Raw genomic sequence first — 18,653 nt, 5'->3', positions numbered from 1 at the left:
TTACAATCTCTACTCAATAATCATAAATGTCCATCTTCACAACATGTCTCTGTCTAAGCTGTTACATTAGCTGCCAACACATCAATCTCAGCAGACAATCAAAATGTGGCAGAAAACTGCACCTAATTCCCTTTGTTTTGCTTTTGGGATACTCAACATATACAGTGTTACTATGTCTTTAAATTATATACACTTTTACTGAACATTATGCATATTTAAGAAATTATTTATTGTTCTATTAAAACAGGATAAGGAGGAGGCAGACTTCTTTGTGTAAACACGTAGTTATTTTCTCATTTTGGGTAGAAACCTGTAGCGTGACACCTGACAGGAGAAGCGGGAGTCTTCTCAAGAAGAGAAACTGAGGAGTAATCTGAACATGGTGGAATGCAGAAGAGGAAAGAAACAATGAGGCTAAAATATATAAGCAGAGTCTTCATGTAAAATATGAGGAAACTGCTTTTAGTAAATTGGTTTCAAAAGCAAAAAAACTGAACACAAAAACATAACTGTCATTAAAAAAGTAACTGTTGAAGATAAGGTAAGGTAATGTAAGGTAAGGTAAGGTAAGGTAAGGTAAGGTAAGGTAAGGTAAGGTAAGGTAAGGTAAGGTAAGGTAAGGTAAGGTAAGGTAAGGTAAGGTAAGGTAAGGTAAGGTAAGGTAAGGTAAGGTAAGGTAAGGTAAGGTAAGGTAAGGTAAGGTAAGGTAAGGTAAGGTAAGGTAAGGTAAGGTTATTTCATTTATATAGCACATTTTCAGAAACAAGGCGATTCAAAGTACTTAAAACAAATTAAAAGGAAATACAAACAAAATAACAAACCAAAGGAAAAAGAAGAAGAAAAACAAAAAAGAGGAAAGGATACATTAGGGCAAATGGCTACATTCACACAAAACAAAGGGCAAAACAAAGACATAAATTAAGGCAGTGACGTCAAAAGGCCATGAAACCATGTTGCTCAGCCTCCCGGCAGAAGTCTGATAAAGGAAAGGTGTTGTTATCAAGGAATGTCCTTGGCAGCGTTCAGCTCCACAGCTGCATGGATATAGGAGGGGGTGAAGTGGTAAGGAGCGTTGTGTTTACCTAACTTCAAGGAGATTGGAAATGTGCAGCCCTACCAAGGCGACACAGGGAAAACTAAATTCAGAAACAGAATGTCTTAGGTCGGGAAGTTTTGTAAATGTCAAACTTCCCTAAAGTCTCTCCAATACATCTCAGTTCCCAATCATCCAAATTAGTTTGGTCGTTCCACTGAACCAAAACTAGCAACTCCAGAACATCAAGAACCTCTTTGGGTAGAAACCTGTAGCGTGCCACTTGACTGGAGAGGAGGGAGTCTTCTGAAGGAGAGAAACTGTCCCCGCAGGACAAGAGGGCTCTCCTGTGCCCAGTCGAGAAAATTTGATCAATAGCATCGAGATCGGTTGATCAAACCCATAATTTGTAGATTTGGAGGATGTGCAGAAAAAGGCTCCAAAAATATAGAAAAAGAGCAAAACAGAGCAAGCAGGGCAGGCATGGGAAGGGAGCGAGCAGAGGGAAAAGTGTCTGCCTTCATCAAGAGCAAAAGAGAGGATGAAAAAGAGACAAACATTTGATACATGTTGATAAACTGGAGGCACATTTAGTGATCTATATGTACCTGTTCTTAACAGGGTGCCATATCCAACTATCTAAGGAGTCATTAGAACATAGATAAATGTTGGTCATAATGTTGAAACATTTATTCAACTGTTAGATTATGGAAACTCTGTGTTGTATGAATTCCAGCCAAAGAGACAGAATAATGTACCGTCACAACTTGTCAACAAAACATAACCAAAAAACATCAATATATTATTATCAGAGAAATTCTGTTATCAATGAAAAACATGGCTACAGACGAGGCCCGCAAATTTTGCACAGTTACATGAAGACAAACACGAACAAATGAGGAGCATGTTAAGGTCAGTTAAGAAGGCAAGGACAGAGATAAAATTGTATTTTAAAGCAAGTAAGTCAATAAATATTTGTCCTTTCAAATACACAAATACCATCTAATTGATGATCTAATTGATCTTTTATATAGAAATAAGTAATCTATTTACATAGAACCTTAGTAAGTAAATAAAACAATATTTGATGTAACAAAATTGATAATGTTTTGAGCTTTCTTACCTGCAGATGTAGCATGACAAAACATAATAAGTATCACCAAACACTTCATCTTGCTCAGAAAGCTGATCGTAAACAGAGATTATGCAGAAAGTTTCAATCATTTAACCTGTTTGTTAAGTCCAGAAATGCTTTCAGTTTTATGTTGTTGGGCGTGTTTAGTATGGTTGGAGGGAGTCAACGCTTGAGTGAAAACTTGTCAGTTTGATGATTTAGTAACTATGGAGCTTTACTTCATGCTAGAACTCCCTTGGAATATGACATGTTATTTAATGCTTCCTCTCTTTTAAGAGAAAATGTAGTTACTCAAGCGTAACTGAAAACAGTTGTAAAGCTAGACCCTTGTCAGACCAAAACAGAAACCACAACACACTTTTAATTTGTTTTTCATTATGTTTAGACCTTTATTTCTTCAGATAAAACTTCTTTTATAAGAATTTCCTGGCAATGCAGAGAACACTGTAGAAAGCTTGCCAGTTAATTGCAGTGCTGGAAACACAAAGACACACAATGTGTGTGTGTGTGAGTGTACTCACACTCACACCAGAGGGCATTTTAGGCTAAATTCACTCTGCAGCCTGAAGTGACCCAAATCAGATTTTTTTTGCTTTTATGTGACATGTATCCAATCTTGTCATGACAGTCAGACAAGATCAGATACATGTTGCATTTTTTACAAATGCGACCCAGACTACTTTGATATGTGTTTCTAAAGCTGATACGTGTCTGATCTTTTAAAATGTGACCTGTGTCTGTACGACCAGGTCGCATTCATCCGACCTATACGTCATTGATACTTGACAAAAGTCACTGTTCTGCATTGTGACACGCAGAAACGGAAAGAAAAATAACATCCATGGTGGACGATACTTAGGATTAAGTTGTTAATGTGCTGGCTCCAACTTTAAGAAAGCAAGATATGCTCCACCAGTACCATGCATGTTTACTTCCACAAACACTGACCACGCTTGCTACATATGGAGTTACTGCATCCTGCGTGCTTAACCCCTGCACCACCACAACATCCAGCACACAATTTTTTAATCAATATTAAAATACGAAATTAAAGTTTGTTAGAAAACAGCTTTGACCTATTTAAAAATAAGCCAAATTCAAAATATATCTTGCATGGGCAGGTATTTATTTTTAAAAAGGAAGACAGAAAAAAAACAAGACTGAGCCAAGAGAAAGAGCAGCAACAAATAAAACAAAAGCCAAGGTGGAGTTAGGGTTAGGGTTAGGGACGTTACCTGTTTGGAATCAAATCCGGTTTGATGAGATCAGATGTGGAAGACATGAAGGATGCTTACTAGACAGTTCTAGGAAACATTCAAGTGAAACCATTCATCAATGTCACACAACAGGAAAGCACAACACCATACGACGGTGAAGACATTCCTAAGATTATTACAGATAAGTTGTTTTTCTCTCTTCTTTCTAGCACTATAACATGATCCAAAATAAGTCTTTACAATGGAAAATGGAAAAATAAGTTACGCCTTCAGAAATCAACACATGACACTGTTAAACATAAAGCAACATCTCCTTGATGAATAATGTTTCTGCTTCTACTCCTCCTCAAATGCTATGGGAGGGGCAGGCAAAGGAATTGAAGGCGGCTCTTGTTTCAATATCTCCAGTCATTTTGCGTTGATCTTTGGTTTTGCTCTCAGATTAACTGATGAACTTCATTGAGATGATTTAGCAGCTCGGTTTTCTAGAAAAGATGTGGTTTTATACAAACAAAATAGTAATATTGCTTCTTCTCTGCCAGACTTCATCATCAGGTATTGTAACCAGTTTCAATGTCACTAATATAACAATTTATGCATGGATGGAGATTTGTGTAGGCTGATGTTAACTGACCGTATAAGTGGATAATCTGACATCTTTTCTCCACAGTCAAAAATTCACTGACGTTTTTTGCCATTATATCAACTGGGATCAAAGATCTTCCAAACCTGTTTACAACAGTAATTGACGACATCCAAGTGGATTACTATGACGGCAATGGAATTAGAAAACAAAGCTCGATTCTCTGGAAGAACATATCAGATTCCTATCATTCGACGATATTCTCTGAAGATGTATTGAACTATGTGGACCTCAGTTTGACCATATACTTAAACAACCTGGCAACTGTAAATAAAGATGAAGGTACAGTCACTTACCTGACATTTAAATGTTAAATACTCTTTTTTTTTAAAACAATTCAATCTAATTTTCTAATTTTGTCTGTCTTAGCTGTTCATGTTTTACAGTGTATGAACGGCTGTGAAATAAATGAAACATCTGCTGAAGTTGTCATTTTTCAGCAATGTGGCTACAATGGAGAAGATTTTATAAAACTCAACTTCAAAGATCTGACTTGGATTGCTCAGCATCCTTTGGCTGAAAACCTTACACAGCAATTGACTGTATACCAGCAGACACTAAAAACCATAAAGGTGTTTCTGTCACTGACTTGCCCTAAAATGCTAAACGAGTTTGTGAATCGTAGCGCTCTGCAGAGAGAAGGTATGCTGTGCATTGTTTGATCAACTTAATGAGGCATTCAGTTTCTGATTTTCTTCAACGTATTTAACACTAAACATCAATAGATCATAAAACTGGTTATTTTTTCCCTTTATATCTGTTAACTTTCCGTAAGATAAAATAAAGACTGTCGGTATCTGTAAACCAAGATACAAGCTTATTTCAAAACTTTGCTTTGGCATCTGCTGCTTGTTCAATCAGTTGGTGGTTTGACATAAAAACAATGCTATGGGATGCAAACACTTTTGCAAGGCAATGCATTTCTCCAGCAGTCAAAGGGAAAGATTCATATATCTTCCATTTATGTTATCACTGCCCTCTTGTTTTTCCCTAAACATTTTACTTTTCTTCTCTTCACCCTCTGTCCTCTCCTCTCCTCATACAGATCTCACTTCTGTCGCTCTCCTCCAGAAGAACTCTTCCTCTCCTGTCAGATGTTTTGCCACAGGTTTCTACCCAAACTCAGCTGAGATGTTCTGGAGGAGAGATGGAGTGGAGATCCAAAATGATGAGGATCCCAGTGAGATTCTCCCAAACCATGACAACACTTACCAGATGAGTGTCGACCTGAATGTTTCAGCTATTGAATCTGAAGACTGGAAGAGATATGACTGCGTGTTTAAGCTCAGTAATAAAACCATAGCAACCAGACTGAAAAAGGAAATAATCATTACTGAGGATGGTAAGCTCTCATCACAAAATGCACAGATGAAATATCTATTCTTTAAACTTGTCATTAAAAGAATGTCTAATTCCAGCTCCAGATCCAGTTTCTCCTTCCTCTTCACCTTCCTCTTCCTCCAAGTTTCCTCATGATTTGGCCATTGGACTTGTTGTCGGATTGATTCTGTTGTGCTTCTGCATAACTGGACTCTTTCTTTGGAAAAATTCTACAAACGGTACACAATTAAACATTTTTTGTATTCTGATAATTAGCTTTTTTAAAACTTTACAACAAAAGAAGATATTAAACATGAGTGAAAACATCTTTGTATTTATATTTTAAACCCCATTTATATTAATACCTGATAAGTTGAAAGTTACTAATGTAATGTAAACCAAGCTATCATGCGAATATATTGTTGTGATAAAATACTAATGTTTTTTTTCCTACTAGCCTCACATTTCAATGACAGACCTCCATATCCCAACTATCCAAGTAAGTTCTTCAGTGCACACACACTGATCCACATATATTTGCTAAAATATTTCTTATTTTGTTCATTGGACATGAGGTAAATAAAACGTATTGCTTGAGTTCTGTGTATATGTTGAAGCAACAGAATTCTGAAACTAAAACATACTTTTTCAAAAAACAATTTTTTCATTTGATCTTTTTTCTTTTTTTCTTTTTTGACAGCCACCATACAAAATTGTCAACATCATTGTGATTTCGAGTAAGTTTGTGATCAAACTCTGTGTTTTGAGTGGGATCAAAAGAACGGATACAACGCTGGAATTACAAATAATGTTATTTAATCAACACTACCTGTGACTCCTTAAAAATATTATGGTGTGACGTCTCTTGCAGGCGACATACTGGAAAATAATAACTTGTTACATATTTTGGTTTAACTTTTTTTATGAACTAATATCAAAGCAATCTTTTAATGAACGAAAGAAGGTAGTTTTTAAGTATCTTACCTGGTTGATTCAATGACTTGTACTGCTCTATGTAGCTATGACTTTCTTGAAATAATTTGGTTTGTATGGCAATTACAAAATCACTATATTTTCAGAATGATATAATTCTCAATTAACTTCTTCTTGTTCTATAGTTTGATCAATGTTTCTGTTTAGTCTGTCATCAATTAAAGGGTATATGTTGTCATCATATAGTTTGCTTCCTGTCCTTGAATTTTTTCAAGGACACATCCTAGTTAAAAACGCAGTACGTAACTTTTATAAAATATATGTTTTTTTCTACATATCTGTTAAAACTGTCACCATTTTGTGACAATTTGCTATGAGACAAATAATCAGTGAAAAGATCAATCTCTTCCACCTCCTCCCTGAGTTGCTATTGCCATCTGAAGAAACAACCAAAAACAGCCAATTAGAGCCAGGAGAGTCTTGGCACCGTGAATCAATCTCTTGTACTCACTGCTAAATGTGCTAATGGCAGAGAAACAACAAGATTATTGTTGTATTATTTCCTTTTTCTGCTGTGCTAACTAAACTGAGCATCCACAACAGGCTATGCCAGATGCAGCTTAGCAGAGAGCAAAGGGGGATGGAGAGGGAAAGATGAGAAGTGCTGTACAACATTGTGATTGACAGTGCTAAGACCCACCCCTGATTGGTTCTTTCTAGTTAGCACTAGGAGAAGGCAGAAGGCAACTTCTACCTGGTTAGCATTTCACTCTACTTGGTTGTAAAAAAGATGGCGTCCTATGAGTAAAGGTAATTCTATTTATACAGCACATTTTCAGCAACAAGGCAATACAAAGTGCTTCACAGGAATTAACAGTAGTTTATCAATGAGCTGAAGCTTAGCAACTTTATTAGAAAAATAATGCAATAACTCCTGACTGTTACTTTTTTGTGTGGATCTTCAGACAGAACATGTTTCAGTGAGCGGCTCTCATGGACACACATGTTCACTGTCAGGTTCTTATAGTTTGGATGAAGCAGATGCTGAAGTTTGCTTCGGGATGCCTCCAAAGCTATGTGGTGCAACAAAGTAGGAAAAACTGGTTTTACTGCACCAGTAAAACCAGTAGGGCTAGCCTGCCTTTTGTTGTTTACAGATGCAGCAATACTGTGCTAACTTTACAAGTTTTATATCTAATAAAATAATCTACCTCAGATCTTAACTTTGTTGACACATTTTAAAAGATTAAAATTTATGTACATGAAGGTCACTTTTTTTGTTGAGAAATTATTTTTGTCATGTATAAGGTATAAAAAGATGGTTTAGAAATGTCTACCTAATAGTTCAATACATTAAGTCTTTTTTGTCTCTGATATTTTTGGGGATTTGTGTTGCTGCAAACATGATAAGTAAATGTCTCCAGATGTTTCAATCCTCACAGGGAATTTTCTTCTAGTTAATTCTGTGGAGCTTTCAGTGAACTGGTGCAAAATCAAAGCAGAAAAGATTTGGATCGACAATGTTAAGTAATACAGATTTTATCTGTCCAATGCTGCCCTCTGGTGTCCTGCTGAAGAAAGTACAAAAAACACTTTGAAACATTTCCATCAATAAATTGCAGCGCTTAACCCACTGCTGCAAACAGAACCGGTTCTTATTGTTCTGTTGATTTTTAAGAAAACTGAGAGCCAAGTTATACTAATTGGCTCTCAGTTTTAAGAGAAAACTGAGAGCCATTTAGATTCCACCTCCTAAGAGGCAACAAACTTGTATTATTCTGATGTTAAGCTGACATTTCATAAAACATGAAATGAGGTTCAATATATTTATTATCAGCAGTTGGTCACTTACTAATATATCAAATCCATGTGATCTTGTAGAAAATGTAAATGGTGGAGAGGTTTAAGGACTCAGACATAGGTATTTAAAAAGATAAATAATATAATTAGTACAATAACTCTGAGGTCACAGAGGTTTGGAGAATCTGCCGACAATTCTTAAATCTTTCCGTCTAAACCAGACTTAAGACTAAAGCTCTACTCATCTCCTCTCGACCACAGCCCAAACGCTCTCTGACTCTGGTCGCTATGGTAACGTTTACATATCCCTTCAAAATAAGATACACATGCGCCACAAAAACGAACATTTTACTTTCGTGAAAACTTTAACTCACGATAATGACTAACGGGAGCCCTGAGCTTGTTTCTCTTCAACCAGACGGTCCGATCTGGGAGTGATGGGAGACAATAACACCCGAAGTGTTGCTGATTTCCAAAGTCTGCTTGGTCTCTACGTGGCGAAGCAGCTTGAAGCTTCATTGCCTCATAGCAGCCGGTCGCCGGATGTTACGCAGAGCGGCTTGTAATGTGGGACTCACCTTACAAGCCCGGGATAAATCCATTCTCCTGTCTCTTCTCTGGGCCTTTTCCCCTTTGCAAAGAAACTTTCCAAAGACATCTGATCTGTTTCTTACTCATTTTGCTGCTTGTGGGCTCAATGTGGGCGCGCAAGTAACCGAGCGAATCTGGTTAAAGGATTTTCAAAATAAAATATCCTCCAGACTCAAAAAATACATAAAACGGAAATATTTCATTATTCCTTGCGCGGCCCGGTACCAATTGGTCCATGGACCGGTACCGGTCCACGGACCGGGGGTTGGGGACCACTGACATAAAACATGCTTATAAATGAGAACTTCAAACAACGATAGATAAGAGTTAACTATAACTAATATAGTAGTGTTTTACTGATCCATTAAATAAATTAAAATATTGTTTTTATTTTAGAAACTTTATTACTGCAGCTAATTATACAGATTAATTACACACAAATTGATTTTTGAAAGTATTTATTTCTGTTAATTATGATAATTTTCACATAAAGGTAATGAAAACATGAAATTTTAAATTATAACTTACATCAGACTTATAAAAAACTAAAAAAATGAACAGAAACAGATGTAATCAATCAATCAATCAATTTTTATTTGTATAGCACATTTCAGCAGCAAGGCATTTCAAAGTGCTTTACATAATTACAATAAAAATAGCATGTGACATTGAATAAACAGTGAGAAAGAGAAAGAGAAAGATTTTGAAAAAAAAAAAGGAAAATATGTTTTATAACTGCTTAACGGTTGATCACTAGCGGAACAAGTCAGCGTCGGGCCGGGGGGCGGGGCCAATTACCGGACCTCTAACGAATCACCGGGCCCCTTACGTGCGCTGCTGGAAACTGTTGCGCGTATATCTTGATTTTTACCCAGGAAGCATTTCGGATAATCCGCTAGTGAAACAGCCATTGGGGCTGACTAGTATACATTCCATTGGGGAAGGTAACTTTAACATTAAATACACCTTTCTCAACAGGCGAGGGCGCACTTTCCCCGTCTATAATCAAACATTTAAGCGACTTGAAACCATTCCTCCCTCCCTGGCACCTCCAGACCCGGGCCCCATCTGGCCCCCACAACCCCGCGCCTGAGGTTGATGCTTTCCAAAATAAATAATAGTGCAAAGACAATAATGGAGAATTAAATAAAACACTATGGCTTAAGCAGTGGAACCAAAGCAGTATTAAAAATTTGCAAATGTTTATAAGTTTATGAAACGCACATGGAGTTATTTTATTCATCAATCAATGGCATCTCAAGGTGTCAACATCGCTGCCAGTGAGTTGAAGGAAATACAGCTTTATTTTGTAGCAATTCAAGAGCTACCAGCTTTTATCGCTTCGCAAAAAAATTAATCAGCACAGAAACTCCAAAGCACACAAAGAAGAAATGTATGTATGTATTGAAAACTCTTGTATTTTGTCATAGTACCTCCAAGAATTTTAAACAGCTGTCAACTGTGGCTTGCATTATATGTAGATAATAAATTCAATACTGTATAAAAACATTTTCAAAAGAACAAAAAGATTATTTATGTAGGATTTCATTTGTAGAGGGATTGTGTTTGTGCAAATTAAATCACCTAATACTTTGAAAGTATTACTTATTCTTTCATTTGAGGTAATAATGGATTAAATACCAACAATTCCACTAAAAGACCAAAGTCAGAGCAGGATGCTTCATTTCTCCATCTTGATTCTCAAGTCAGTTTGTCAGAGACGTGTTTTCAGAAACTGAAGAATAAAAACATGATGTTAATCTGCTAATCTTAGAATTACTTCACAGATTATTTGGTGAAACATAAATGTCTGATAAAGAGTAACAAATGCTGGGACTTACCAGTGGTGAGTGATATTTCTGAAACTAACACAGATAATTTGGGTTTCAATATCCAAACATATTAACACAACTTTGAGAGAGAAAACATCTGTATTTTTATGTTTTCCTATTTAATGTTACATGCAACGTAAGAGTAATTTTTTGCTGTCTTCTTCAGATTGTACTCAAGTTTGAAGTTATTTCATGACAAGTCCAGCTTTAAGATGTTCTTACCATTTCTCTTCTTGTAGGCAGTAAATGCTAAAGCGATGATGATGATGGACATCACAGCAGAAACCACAGCAATGACAGTGATTCTTATCTGAGATGATTCATCTATACAAAGACAAACAAAGTTACAGTTCACGTAAGAACACAGCAGGAATTGGAAACTGATATATTAATATTAATGTGAATAGGTTATTATTAAAAAACCACATTGTTATTACATAATAATGATAATATTATAGAATATTACTGCTTTATCTTAAAAAAAAAAAAAAACAATAAAACCCTTTCATTTAAGTTTTTGACGAATGGGTGCTGTGTGGGAAACGGGAACTATAATTACCAATAAGGGAAAATCCCAAAGGGGATCATAAGGTTTCTATTTACATTAAGCTATAGATGTTATGAAAACTGTTGTATTTTGGAGAAAATGTCACATATAAGGATCTTATTTTTAAGAAGTGCTAAACAAGATCAGCAGTGTTGCAAACAGATTCTCTCCAAAAGTTTAAGTAAAGCAGTTATGATGCTTTCTGTGCAAAATATGTTTATTGTTTTCCAGACTTTCTGATTTAAGCAGAATTCATAAGTTTTAGCATACATGTCCAAAATACTAACTGTAATAACGCTGAAATATGGATATTTATTCTCACCCCAGTTGGTCTCAATTACTTCTTTATCCAGCTTGATCAGGATTTTGTCCTCAGGTCCAGTAAACTGAAACACACAGTCGTACCTCCCCCAGTCCATAGATGGGATTGATGAAATATCCAGATCAATACGATACTGGAATGTATTATCCTCATTGTTGAGGACTTCTCCAGGGTCCACACCCTCATGAATCTCCTCTCCATCCTTCCTCCAGAACATCAGGAAACTCTTTGGGTAGAAACCTGTAGCGTGACACCTGACTGGAGAGGAGGGAGTCTTCTGAAGGAGAGACACTGAGGGGTAATCTGCTCAGGAGAGTGGCAAACAAAGGAAAGTGTTGATTTAGTTATATGTTATATTTATATGACAATGCAGAGCAAGCTGGTTGGAAAATATGAGGAATCTTTTTTTAATCAAAGGCCTTCAAACACACAAAAAAACTCAATAACAACATAGGTGTTATTGAAAACTGAATTTTAAATATAATTCCTGAAAGACAGAGACAGAAACATTAAATTAATGTTAATGTACTGGAAGTAAATTCAGTCAGCTGAAAAACTATACCTGTTCTAAACAAATATCTGTGTCCATCGACCAACGAGGTATTAAGCAACTGATAGCATTGATATGTGAGCAGATGAAGGTTAGTTTGGAGATCTCCTGTATCCATATCCCAATGCTGTTTGAGAAAAAGAGCCTCTTTTCTCAGAGCAATCCATTTCCGTGCTTTGAAATCCAATTCAATAAAGTCGTCTCCATCATAACCGTACTTCAAAACGCCAGTCAGCTCTTTAGTTTCCATGTTCAGTTCGCAGCTTCCTATCCTCTGGACAGTATGGATACCTGGAACAAAAAATATCTTTTATTGTATAAACATAGCCATAATAACGTGGTGCAGTTTTAAGCAATATTAAAATGTAGACATGATGAAATGTTGAAAACAGATGTTATCTTGACTGAAGATCAAACAGAACATTTTGACCACAAAATGAAAAACTAATTGAAAAAACAAGAAACATGAGTTAAATAAGTAATTGACTTGTTGTTTGCTTAAATTGTCATACAAAATTAAGATCCATGTAAAAACAAAAAAATAGTAATTTGAGACAAATGAGTTATGTAACTCATTTGTTGTTAATTTAAATAGCTTAAAATTAAAAGTATTATCTCTGAGATAAACTACTAATTAACAAACATACAGTACCTTCAGTTTGATTTAAGTTCTTCATAATATCAGCGATTATATATGTAAAGAAGGCAGGATTAGAGATAAAGCAGCTAGTTTTGAGAAGCTCAAGTAGTTGTGGCACATCACTAAATATTTTCTGCACCCAGTCAAATTTTAGATCAAGTATTTTCTTGTTACAGTACAATCCTTCAATGTCATCTAATTTTCCAACGATTTCAGAAGCAGGAGCAGTTGTGAGCCCAGAGGATCCAGTGAAGTAAAACTTTAGGGAGTGTGTCTCTGTACAGAAAAAAAGAGTTAAGACAACATTTATAACATATTTTATTACAAAAAGTTGAAGAACATGCAAGAATATTATCTTTAGCATTACTATAGTCTAAAACAGATGCTAACATCTCACAGATTTGAAAAGGAGGATCAAAAAACATATGCAATGTTTTAATGTTTTGCCTCTTCTTACCTGCAGATGAGCTGTGGCTGAGCATGAGAAGTATGACTAACCACTTCATCTTCTTTAGAAAGCTGAAGTGTAAATGGAGATTTAAGAGGAAGTTTCAGTTTGTTGAACTTGTTAGTTAAATGCAAAAAGGCTTAGCCGCTCTTAAACCTGCCCAACTGCTGTTGGTCGGGTTTAATGTGAGTCAATGCTTTACTGAAATCTATTGTCGGTTTGATTTAATAATTCAAACAGCTTAAATCCATGATTCTGAAATACAGATTCAACACATTTTTAAAAATTATTATAATGACTTTATTTCAAAGTAATAACAGAAATCAGTAAAACTGACATTACAAAGTAATAATATTAGTGTTCTGTGTGTTTGATATTATAAACTAACTGCACATCTCAAATAAAAAAAAAATCTGTTTTATATGTTCCACATGACTTTCCAAGGAATAACCACTAAAGTAACATACAATATCACTTCCTTGTAGGTCTATCTGTGCCATTTTGAGGTTTTGTCTGAACATGATATGAATCAGTATGTTAACTTTCATATAGTGCACTGCAGATTGCAAATTGGGAAAATACAGAAATAACCTTGGTCTGGTTATTAGGTCTTTCAAATGGAAATGTCTGCATATTGTTTTTGTGCCTGCTTTTCTTAGTTGACTGAAAAAATGTCTTTGTTATATCTTAGGAATGGTGATTTCATCTTAATGAAAGAATAAAAGTAACGACATTCATTTGTCTTTACTTCCTCAAGGAGTTTGATCATAGTAACCCAACTGTGTTACTAGTTTGAACCCCCAATTTGTTCATCTCATTTTTAAATGCGATTAATCATTTCTTTGTACAAAATGACTTTACATTAGTACCAATTAATGCATAAATATGCATTAATTCATATTAGTTCATATTAATTAGAAAAAACTAATTCATGGATTCCTCATTAAAGAATTTTGAAAAACTTGTAAATTATCTTAAATGTTGTTTACCATACCATACCATACCATACCATACCATACCATACCATACCATTTTAAAAGCAAAACAGAAGTAGTAAAAACAGAAGTAAAAAGGGCAGGGAAGTGTAGTTTTTAAACATGCTCAAAACTTTTCATGAAAACAATGTATAGCAGGAAGAAGCCTGCCCCAATATTCAAAACACCTGGCCCCTAATCACCTCATGATGGCTGGAGAGTATAAAGGGAGATTCTCTCACCTGGTTGCTTTGGTCGCACGTCGTTGGGAAGGTCGCTTGTGTAGTGTGCAGGTCTTAAACTCTAACATCAAAACCACAGGAAGTCTCCTGCTTGGTACTGGGGTGTGGCTGTAATTCACCCTCCCCAGTGCAGTTTTCACATAAAACGGAACATATTGGAAAGCTGATCCTCCTGCTGTGGGCTGGAAAGGATCCTCTGGTTTGGAGTGAAGTCATCCAGCTCTGCTCTGACTGCAGCTCACTGGAGACCCTGCTGCTTTGTTTCACTGTTTTCTTTCGTTTTTTTTTGTTTAGTTTATCTTGTTTCATTGGTTGACTTTGTTTCATTTTTGTAACTGCTTTGTTTAATTTGTTTTGTCTCGTTTAGTTTCTTAGCTTTGGGTTTTCTTTGGTTTAATTTTGTTACTTTGGAACATTCTATTGTTTTGTGTGGCCTCCAGCCTCACTGCAGGTAGCAGCCATGGGTTCTTTTAGACTATTCTATTAAAGTATTGATAATTTTAATTGGTTATGTTGGAGGTAACTTCATTTTAGTCTTTGGCCAAGTTTAAATTGTAGTATTTGTTATTTTTTTTTTTGTATTTGCTTGTTTAACCCCACCCTTTTGTCTCCAGGCTGAGAGCTGACGGTAGTGGGCGGGGCCTCCAGGGAGACTGGAACTGTGTGTTGTGTGAGGGGCCGGTGTTGGGACTTCTTCACGATTGAATGCCTGTTCAAAAGTGTTTGGGGTGATTTATTTTGAATTTCTACATTTATTTTAGGAACCAGTTCCGATTTGGACCGCCCTCCCCCTGCTGGTAGGCCTCAGTACTGTACACTCCCTCCCTATTGTGTTTCCTTATGTTTTGATTGTCTCTTTTTAACATGAAACGATAAAATGTAATTCATTTTTTTGGAAAAGTCTTGTTCTCTTTGGTCACGAACCTCGAGTCTACTGGCAGCCTATTTCCTTGGTTGCAATTCCCAAGGTGGTGTTGTTAACTTCTGGTTATCCTGCTGTGAGGAGCAGAGTATCAGATTTCTACCTTGGTGTTGCCACAATGTGTAACTTATCTTGAAAAGTGAACTACCTAAAAGTAATTTTCTATTGCATGAATGCTTTTGGTATGTGGCCAAATTTTCTCTTTTGGCTTTTCCCTTCAGCATTTGCCCAATAAATAATCTATTTCCATATAGTCCTGTCCGCTCCATTGTCTACCTTTACACAATCTAACTTCATGTCTTCTTTGACCACATCCATCAATCTTATTCTGGTCTCTCACCCTGAGGCTCCAACATCATGTCCTGAGTATCTCCTCTGAAAATGTCCAAACAATCTCAGTCTGGCCTCTCTAAGTATACCTCCAAAACATTTAACACAAGTGGTATGTGTCTGAATAAGCTAGTGCTTTAGTGACTGATCAGTCTTCAAAGTCCCCAAGAAAATTAAGAACATTGTGTAACAATATTTGGCTAATAACAATATCAACTTCATCAGATCGTGATCTGCAGCTCTCACTGGAGCGGTTCGCAGCCGAATGTGAAGCAGACGGGATGAGGCTCAGTGTCTCCAAATCTGAGGCCATGGTGTTGAGCCGGAAAAGGGTAGAGTGCCTTCTCCGGGTTAAATAATCTGTCCTGCCTCAAGTGGAGGAGTTTAAGTATCTGGGGATCTTGTTCACGAATGAGGGAAGAAGGGAGTGGGAGATCGACAGGCAGATTGGGGTAGCGTCTGCCGTGAAGCGGGCGCTGTACCGGTCCGTCGTGGTGAAGAGAGAGCTGAGTCAATGCTGATGGGTTTACACTGAGAGGGGATTTTTTTCTATTCACAATGTTCTTAATTTTCTTGGGGACTTTTCTATTCATATTGGGGCTCTACCAAGCTTTGGGATTGCTGATGGATTTACACCGAATCAAAATTTTGTCTGAAAAAATATGCTTTGGATGAAGTGATAGTTTCTCAGTCAAACACCCCAAAAACCCACCAAGTTGGCTCTACTTCCAGGAATCTGAATGTGATAGATTACAGCTATTACAAGTTCGATGAGCCAAATAATGCAAGTGTCACCAAACTGACAAGTCAAAATAGAGAAGTTCCCACATTGTCTGGCTGAAGGTTTATTAAAGTCATATCAAAAATAATCTGTCTTCATTCTGTTAGTTGGATGGATGTAAAAACAGAATATAAATAACATTAATTTATTTGATAAGTGTTATGATAAATGTTATTTCAAACAGTTCATATACTTATAAGCATGCTGTGGTATATGTATATGAATGTTGTCTTGGACATAATAAAGCATTAAAGCAGATACAGAAATTACATTGAAAATCAAAAACTTGGTTAGAAAGTAAAAAACACAAAAATAAAATTAGATAAATAAATACATTTAGAGGGACAGACCATACACTGTTAATTATATTGTTATAAGTAACAGAGTATTTATAGCATCAATAGGTTGCAAATACTTCCCCAGCCTCTCTTACTATAAATAAAAATGTAAAAATTCAATTAGACACTCCAATATGTTTGACTGCAGTATAATTCAAAGATGAGTCTTTTTAGGGGTGCCAACAAATCTGTCTATAAAATTTTATATTATCTTTATCAGATATTTGTCAGATTTTTTGTAAAAGAAAAATCTCAATAATGACTTACAGTGGCTTTGATCTGGATGTAGGTATCTTATATAGCTAATATCAAAAGGTTTATTTTTTTTATTTTTATTTTTTTCCCTCTTAGTTACAAAGTTCTTACTGATCTTTAAAGACCCAATGTGTTTTTCTGTCTTAAGTTTGGATGGTAAGGCCAACAACAAAATCAAGCTGATATTGTCCGTCCGTCCGTCCGTCCAACCGTCCATCCGTCCATTCATTTTCTTCCGCTTATCCGGGGTCGGGTCGCGGGGGCAGCAGCTTCAGAAGGGAGGCCCAGACTTCCCTCTCCCCAGCCACTTCTTCCAGCTCCTCCAGGAATCCCAAGGCGTTCCCAGGCCAGCCGAGAGACATAGTCCCTCCAGCGTGTCCTGGGTCTTCCCTGAGGCCTCCTCCCGGTGGGACGTGCCCGGAACATCTCACCAGGGAGGCGTCCAGGAGGCATCCTGAGCAGATGCCCGAGCCTCAACTGGCTCCTCTCGACATGGAGGAGCAGCGGCTCTACTCCGAGTCCCTTCCGGATGACCGAGCTTCTCACGCCATCTCTAAGGGAGAGCCCAGCCACCCTGCGGAGGAAACCCATTTCGGCCGCTAGTATCCGTGATCTCGTTCTTTCGGTCAACATGAAATATAATTATGTAAAAAAGTTATGTCTTTTGAAAGAAATCCCTCTTTTAATAATAACGTTTAGGTTCATTTGAAATTGGACAACAGCAACTGTGAAAGAATATAAAATACAATTTTAATAATATGCAGTGTGTGTATGTTTTATTGGAAATACTACACAGCGCAAGAATGTGAAAAACCTCTGTGAACAGGGTTTCACAGAGAGAAGGAAAAAAAGTCCAAAATGGGATTTTACAGGTGATTTGACGTACTATTTCTCTTTAAAGAGAAAATGTAATAGAACGCTTCAAATGCAGCTGAAAATAAAAGTGTAAGGATTTGAGTTTTTCTGTGTGTTTATTTTTGGTTTCTGTGTCCAGTGGGTCTCCCCCTCTGTCTATTTAATGCCACCTGTGTCTCATGTCCTCGTTCGTTAGCGAGTGTCTCTTCTGGTTTTTTCTGTCACAGTAGAACCGTACCTGTATTGTTTGTCCACATGGCCTTAGCCAAAAGTCATAGATAGGTGTATAAAAATACCCATGAAGTATGTTTTAAAGCCATTGGAAAGTACCATTTAGATTTTACTTCCTTGAGGTTTGTACCCAACCCAGAAATTACCTTACCTGACCTTTCCAGCCCCCATTTTGGGGAATGCAGGACAGATAATTTATTTCCTTATGAAGTAAAGTATCTCATGTCCCTTACTATGTGTCATGAAACTTTCATCATTGTCAAGTCTTTGGTTGCATATTACGGTTTATAAGCTGTGCAGGACTAAAAAGACCACTGACAGGCAGAGACAAAATAGAAGACATAATAAAATTCCAAATTATTGCATTTATATTAAACTACTTATAAAGAATATCTTGTCTATTTAAAAAATGCACACTCTATTTGTCCCATTACAGTATAAAAACTTAGACTCCGAACTAGAAGACAAAAGTTTTTGTGTGACAGAATATATCTTCTTTTTGCTTCTATGTCAATGTCCAGAACTGAAGTGTATGAAACCATGCTATTGCTGTCACTCTTGAATATTCAATTATGTCATTTTGTCCTGTATACTTCAGTACAGCACTCAAGTAAATGTACTTCACTACTGTCCACCGTTGCCTTTATTCAAATGCTTATCCATGTTGTGTCTTATTACATACATTTTACATATATGTATTCAGGTAAACATGCT

The 18,653-nt window shown here is 36.5% G+C and overlaps 2 protein-coding genes across 2 annotated transcripts; one reads left to right on the top strand and one right to left on the bottom strand.

Annotated features, from left to right (window-relative positions):
• The first annotated feature begins 3,759 nt into the window (after positions 1-3,759).
• LOC103472933 (major histocompatibility complex class I-related gene protein-like) lies at positions 3,760-7,585 on the top strand. Its single transcript, XM_008422813.3, has 7 exons — positions 3,760-3,940; positions 4,056-4,310; positions 4,398-4,670; positions 5,074-5,370; positions 5,447-5,587; positions 5,806-5,847; positions 6,049-7,585. The coding sequence occupies exons 1-7, from the start codon at positions 3,880-3,882 to the stop codon at positions 6,087-6,089; spliced, it is 1,110 nt and encodes a 369-aa protein (XP_008421035.2). The 5' UTR covers positions 3,760-3,879; the 3' UTR covers positions 6,090-7,585.
• Positions 7,586-9,311: 1,726 nt separating this feature from the next.
• LOC103472934 (major histocompatibility complex class I-related protein 1-like) lies at positions 9,312-14,767 on the bottom strand. Its single transcript, XM_081612315.1, has 8 exons — positions 14,228-14,767; positions 13,021-13,082; positions 12,576-12,839; positions 11,936-12,214; positions 11,374-11,676; positions 10,727-10,828; positions 10,514-10,537; positions 9,312-10,407 (listed from the first exon to the last, which is right to left on the bottom strand). The coding sequence occupies exons 1-8, from the start codon at positions 14,293-14,295 to the stop codon at positions 10,379-10,381; spliced, it is 1,131 nt and encodes a 376-aa protein (XP_081468441.1). The 5' UTR covers positions 14,296-14,767; the 3' UTR covers positions 9,312-10,378.
• Between the last annotated feature and the right edge of the window lie 3,886 nt (positions 14,768-18,653).

This window comes from Poecilia reticulata, chromosome 11, assembly GCF_904066995.2.
Source record: "Poecilia reticulata chromosome 11, P_reticulata-male-v2, whole genome shotgun sequence".
Lineage (NCBI taxonomy): Eukaryota > Metazoa > Chordata > Actinopteri > Cyprinodontiformes > Poeciliidae > Poecilia > Poecilia reticulata.
The sequence above is the reverse complement of the archived record's forward strand: the minus strand, read 5'-3'. Positions and strand labels throughout refer to the sequence as shown.